We start from the raw sequence: 6,125 nt of genomic DNA, 5'->3' as shown, positions 1-6,125 counted from the left end.
TTCACGACTTTACCAAATGCTTTGTATGACTTAAATACTTGTGCTTCGAAAATAGAGTCCCCAAAACGCTACCGGAACATATTCAACGACTCTAAATCCAGAACTTAATTGGAAACACAAATTTCAAGCTAACTCGTTAAAGTCCATCAGCTGAAATCGCCAGGCAAAGTTTTCGTAACACACTTCGTAAACACTAATTGACATGTGGAGATCAAACTTCATTCGAACATAAAGAAGATTCAACTAATTTAGAAACCATTTTCTTATAGTTTCGATTTGCTTGTGCAATTTATATTGACCTGTCCGAGACAGTTTTGATCATATGTTATATGTTTCTTCGCCCTAGCAAGGGTTAAGTGAATGCATTCTGATAAAACAAGCTACTTAAATGAAGTTCAACAGTAAAAAAAAATTATTAATCGGCATTCATAACTTTATACTTATAATTAATAGCGCTATATATATGTAATTGAAATGTTGAGAATAGTAAAGCGTGTTCAGTATTCAATACTGAGTTATTGTCACGCTCTTGTGCACCTATTGATTAACAAGTTTCAAAACAATTTTTTACTATGTATTTACTTCTTTTAAAATATGTATGTTTTTTCATCGATAAATCCTCGAATTACAAATGAGTTAGTCAACCAAGTACACAGATCGGATACTTAAGGTTTATGAACATGGTCGTATGCATTGCTTTATACTTCATTTGAATATGTATTGCCCGGATGTCGAGGTTAACCTTCAGAGCTTTTATTGGCGTAGCTTTCATTTCGCCCGCAATCTATTCAAGGTGCTTACCTTAGTGTGGCACTTTCTTGATAATGCCATTTACAAGACAACCGCACCAAATGCTAGCATGGGACGGATAACACTTTTTTGGCTCTAGACCATCTGGGGTTGTAAATTACATTTTGGGCAATTAGCTTTCTGCAGGAGTTCCAGATTCGGAGGGCTTTGGAAGCCCTGTTCTCAGTGTGTTTTTTTTTTCAGTCTTGTATTTTTTAACTATGATAGTCCCAAGCTATTTCACTCGAGGGAGCTCGAGAATACATTAGTTCTACACCTCAAAGATAATAAGAGAGAGATTGAAATACGAAAAGCTTGTCCTTCTTGTGAAAAGACAGATTCGAAAGTTATGCAGTGACTGTCCACCCAGTCAAATGCCGACTGAGGAGATGTCAAATGCCGATGCAATGAGCCGGGATAGGCGATTAAGATTCATTCCTGAATAGACAATCTTAAAGCTCTTCCTGTCGAATAGAAGTATTAATTCATTGTCTCCTTGCGGGGTACCACAAGTGGTCTCGTGAGCGATTCTTATACCATCCCCATTGTTTATGGCCTATTGCTTAGCATATGACTTCATCAGGCCAGGAGGTATTGATTAAAGTCATGTCATAGCCGCTAGGATGACTTCTCGACTTCTGACGGTCTCAACCTGGATGAGTAGAACCGTGGAAAATTAGTATCTAGTCATATTTGTTTCAAATTCATGATACCAAGTGCAACCAGGTCCTTCTCAACCTAATCTGTCCAACGGAATGGAGGTCTTCCTCTTGAACATGACCTAGCCAACTCCAGCCAGCATTCGAATGTCATCGTATATCTCGTACAGCTCATCGCTCTATCGAACGCTATACTAGTCGTTGCTAACGCGCAAAGTTTTCTCTCGATCACTTCAAGGTCTGTTCTCCAGATGATGTTATTGTTCTTGCCTCTGCATAATGACGAACTTGTTGAGTTTGGTCTTTGTTCATCAAGAGAGAACTTTACTTCTTAATTGCCTGCTCAGTCCGAATTAGCACCTGTTGGCAAGAGTTATTCTGCGTTGGATTTCGAGGGTTAAATTGTTGTTGGTGTTAATGCTGGTTCCAAGATAGACGAAATTAACTACGACTTCAAAGTTACAACTGTCAACAGTGACGTGTGAGCCAAGTCGCGAACGCGATGACTGTTTGTTTGAGGTCAGAAGATATTTCGTCTTGTCTTCATGTACAACCAAACCCATAAACATCGCTTTCCCATCCAGTCTGGAGAAAGTAAAAGTAACGGCGCGGTTGTTGTAGCCAATGATGTCAATATCGTCGGCATACGCCACCAACTGTACACTCTAATAGAATATTGTACCTTGTCTCTTTAGCTCTAAAGTTCGTTTTATTTTCTCCAGAAAGTGATCAATCAAAATCGATTGTATGGAATAGCATTACAAGTGACTTTGAACTTTCGGCACTGACTAGATTGTACACATACAATATAGTAATGCTTTTCAATATTATTATACCAAATAAGTAAAAAAGTTCAGCAACATTTGTAAAATTGCATAAAAATGCATATTTAGCACCACATTACATATATTTATATCTTATATGCAATATTATTAGTATTGATTTTATTATTAGCGTTCATTAGAAGTTGTTAGTTCCGTACAATTTTAGTTGCAATCTCGACTTTCTAACGTGTACTTTATTTGCTTAGTCCTTCTAATTTGAACTGTAACTTATACGTCATGGTGTACTGGACGTTAGTGATTGGTGCCATCATAATTTCTTGGCTGTACAAATTGAATAAGGATTATGTGGTGCTGGCATTATTTGCTAAACGGGTGCGAACAATTGATGGCACTCCCTTGGAGAATTCAGTGGCGCTCCTCAAAGGACGCACAATATTTGGCAATGTCTTCGATTTTGCATTAGCCTCTGATAATTGTGAGTTTGTGTGTTTATTTAGACATTATTTCAGGAATTGCTTTTTCATTAAAGAGAAATTGTAGCATGATTTTTTTCCGCGATTTTGAAAATTATAATAAAAATTAGATTTCTGCGGTAGATATAATACATTTTTGTTTAATAATATACAGTGTTCGACTTCGTGCGCCAACTTACTGCCGAATTGAAACGTAGTTATGTACTATATGGATTATTTAGGCCTTTCTACCAGATTATTACCGCTGAGGATGCTGAACTAGTGCTAAACGATCAAAACAATCTTACCACAAAGGGTATTATTTATAATTTTTTGGAGCCGTTCCTAAATAGAGGACTGCTGACGTCATCAGGTACAGCATTTGGGAATGAATTATTTGTAGTACATATGCTTTTAATTTCACCAACGGCTTAGGCAAAAAATGGCATTCCCGTAGAAAAATGCTGACTCCTGCCTTCCACTTTAATATACTTGGACAATTCGAAGAGATTTTTAAGTGAGTTTTTGTTGGTGCGAATATATTTAATCTAAATAAATATATATTTTTATATATGTCTATACATTTGTTTCAGAGATGGGAGTAAAAAATTTGTGGAGAGTTTAGAAGCCGGCGATTTAAGTTCTGTGACTTTAAACGAAATCATACCGAAATTTACACTCAATGCCATTTGTGGTAAGCTTTGAAAAACAACATATGTATATATTTGCAAATGCTCTTTAGTGTTGAGTTTTAGGTCAAAAATTACCCGAAACCGCAAAGATGGCATAAATATTTGTTTTTTTTTTAATGGGAAAATGGAAGAATGCGTGAATATAAGTATCTGTGATAATATGCGATAGTTCAAACCGATTCTTTTACAAACAATTTTTCGTTCAAACCGAAATTTCAATATTGCTCCTTTATTAAAATTAGACAAACATATCAGACATCGTGGCAATCTTAAAATGTTCCTCCTATTAAAGGTGAAACAGAAAAATGTTGTTCTTAGTGAGATCATTTCAAATTTAAACTTTACTGACGAATATTTACAAATATATTTTTTGAAATGATTTACCTCGCTCTACAGAGGCCGCATTGTGTGTCAAATTGGATGAGCAAATGAATGCCGATCAATACCGTGCCAGCTTCAAAATGATCGAGGAAGTTGTCTTGATGCGTATCCAAAATCTATTTTTTATGTTTGATCTCATTTATAAAGTATTCTTAGCGCCTAAAATTGCGAAACACATTTCAATTGTGCAGAATTTCTCCAGTGAGATAATTGACAAGCGTCGGAAACTATTCGCGGAAGAGTCAGAGCATAATAAAGACAAGGCGCATGACAACCAAAGGTATGTGGGTTTTTAAAACAAAATTTCAGAAACTGATGAAAAAAGGAAAAAACAATTTTACATATACATACTTGCACTAGCTTCTATACGAAAAAACGCTACGCCATGTTGGACACGCTCTTGCGCGCCGAACGCGATGGACTCATTGACCATGTGGGCATATGTGAGGAAGTGGACACATTTATGTATGAAGGCTACGACACCACATCGATGGCGCTCTTATTTTCACTTATGAACCTTTCACTGTATCCAGAAATGCAAGAACGCTGCTATCAAGAAATACTTGCATGTGTTGAAGGTCCGTACCCTCTAAGCTTGGTTGTGTCTTAGCAAATTGACATTACGTTTATTTCTCATTCGCTAACAGATGATTTGAGTCAATTGGATATTCAGCAGCTGGCCAAACTAAAGTATCTGGAGTGTTTCATTAAGGAGACCCTACGTCTATATCCCTCAGTGCCATTTATAGCACGTGAGGCTGTGAATGAAACTCGCCTTGCCAATAATCTAATATTACCGGAAGGTGCACAAATTGCCATATATATTTACGATATACATCGAAGTGCTAAATACTATGAAAATCCGAACGAATTCGATCCGGAACGTTTCACGCCCGAAGCGTCAGCCGGACGACATCCTTTCGCGTACGTACCATTCAGCGCAGGAAAAAGAAATTGCATCGGTGTGTATTTTCTCGTTTTTTAATGAATAATATGTATAACTGTTTATCTTTTGGTAGGACAAAAATTCGTTATGCTGGAATTGAAGACGATTTTAGTAAACATCTTAAAAACTTTTAAAATTTTACCTCTCATGAAGGATCAAGGTATAAAGCTCGAAGCCGGCATAGTTTTAAGGACACCAAATGCCATTAAAGTTAAGTTAGAAAAAAGAGTTTGAAGTTTTACAAAAAGTATGTTATGTTGCGTTTAATTAAATGAGATATTTTAAAAGGCCAATCTTCACGAGCAATTTCGAAAAATTCCTACTTAATTCTCTAAATTATTTAGTATTGTTTTTAAAAACTCGTAAGTTTTTGACAGCTGTTCAGCTGTCTATTAAGGAATCGTTCTTCTGGAAATAAGCTCGCTTTTTATAACGCTTTTAGTACACATTAAATGCTGTTCGTACCTCGCGTAATATACATATATTGTACATAATATATATAATACAATATTAATATCATAAAAAATAATTTGGTTTTATTGTTTATTTTGAAGTGTTCTGAAGAATATATTTATCAAATTGTTCCCAAAAAATAAAAAAAAAATTGCATATCTTTATTACTAAATATTATTTAATTCTGTCTAAAATGAAACTCGCCTGAAAGCAGATGGAAAAAGGTATATAACGGGTGATCCAAGAGTGGTACTTTTTTCAATAGTAGTTTGACAGATCATGCATGAGTCGTGTCAAACTGTCATGTTACTTTTACTCAGTTTTATTTGCCATTTTATCATGGACAGATTTACGACTGAACAACATTTACAAATCGTTCAACTTTATTACGAAAATTCACGTTCTGTAAAGCTCAAATTATGATCAACATAATCGGTCTAGTGAGCGTACTATTCACAACACCATCACCCTTCCTGAAACCCAGCATTCATTAATGGATCATATTCTACCTAATAGACGACGTCTAGCACACAGTGAAGGAAATGTAGCAGCTGTAGCTGAGAGTATACACGAAGACAGTGAGGAGTCGTAAATGATATCGGTGAGACCGACTATTTGATACCTGAAATTGAAACGCTTATTGCATTTTTCAATGAATTTATTGAAAAACCATTTGGTGAGCGGATAATTAAACCTTTTTGGCCGATCATTTTGCCACCAAGATCGTGTGATATAAGACCGTAAAGTCTTTGCGGATCACGCGTGTCATTCGCCAGTTACCAGTCGAAATGCGCGAACGATTCATAGAAAATTGGACCCAAAGGCTGGACCATCTGAGACGTAGCAGCGGCCAATATTTGAAAGAGATAATCTTCAAAAAATTAATGCCAAAGAATGTTTTTTCGAATGATAATAAATCCTCTCTATTAAATTTAAAATTTCTGTGCTTTTTTCTTTAAAAAAGTACG

General features: G+C 35.9%; 1 protein-coding gene across 1 annotated transcript; it reads left to right on the top strand.

Annotated features, from left to right (window-relative positions):
• Window positions 1–2,509: 2,509 nt before the first annotated feature.
• Window positions 2,510–5,169, top strand: LOC120770498 (cytochrome P450 4p1-like). The gene is made up of 8 exons (XM_040098022.1): window positions 2,510–2,708; window positions 2,861–3,058; window positions 3,121–3,202; window positions 3,279–3,379; window positions 3,774–4,038; window positions 4,119–4,336; window positions 4,406–4,720; window positions 4,778–5,169. Exons 1-8 carry the CDS (start codon window positions 2,510–2,512, stop codon window positions 4,936–4,938), a joined length of 1,539 nt encoding a protein of 512 aa, XP_039953956.1. The 3' UTR covers window positions 4,939–5,169.
• Window positions 5,170–6,125: the final 956 nt, after the last annotated feature.

The sequence above is a fragment of the Bactrocera tryoni genome, chromosome 3, assembly GCF_016617805.1.
Source record: "Bactrocera tryoni isolate S06 chromosome 3, CSIRO_BtryS06_freeze2, whole genome shotgun sequence".
Classification (NCBI taxonomy): domain Eukaryota; kingdom Metazoa; phylum Arthropoda; class Insecta; order Diptera; family Tephritidae; genus Bactrocera; species Bactrocera tryoni.
Note: the sequence above shows the minus strand (reverse complement) of the source record. Positions and strands in the feature narration are given on the sequence as shown.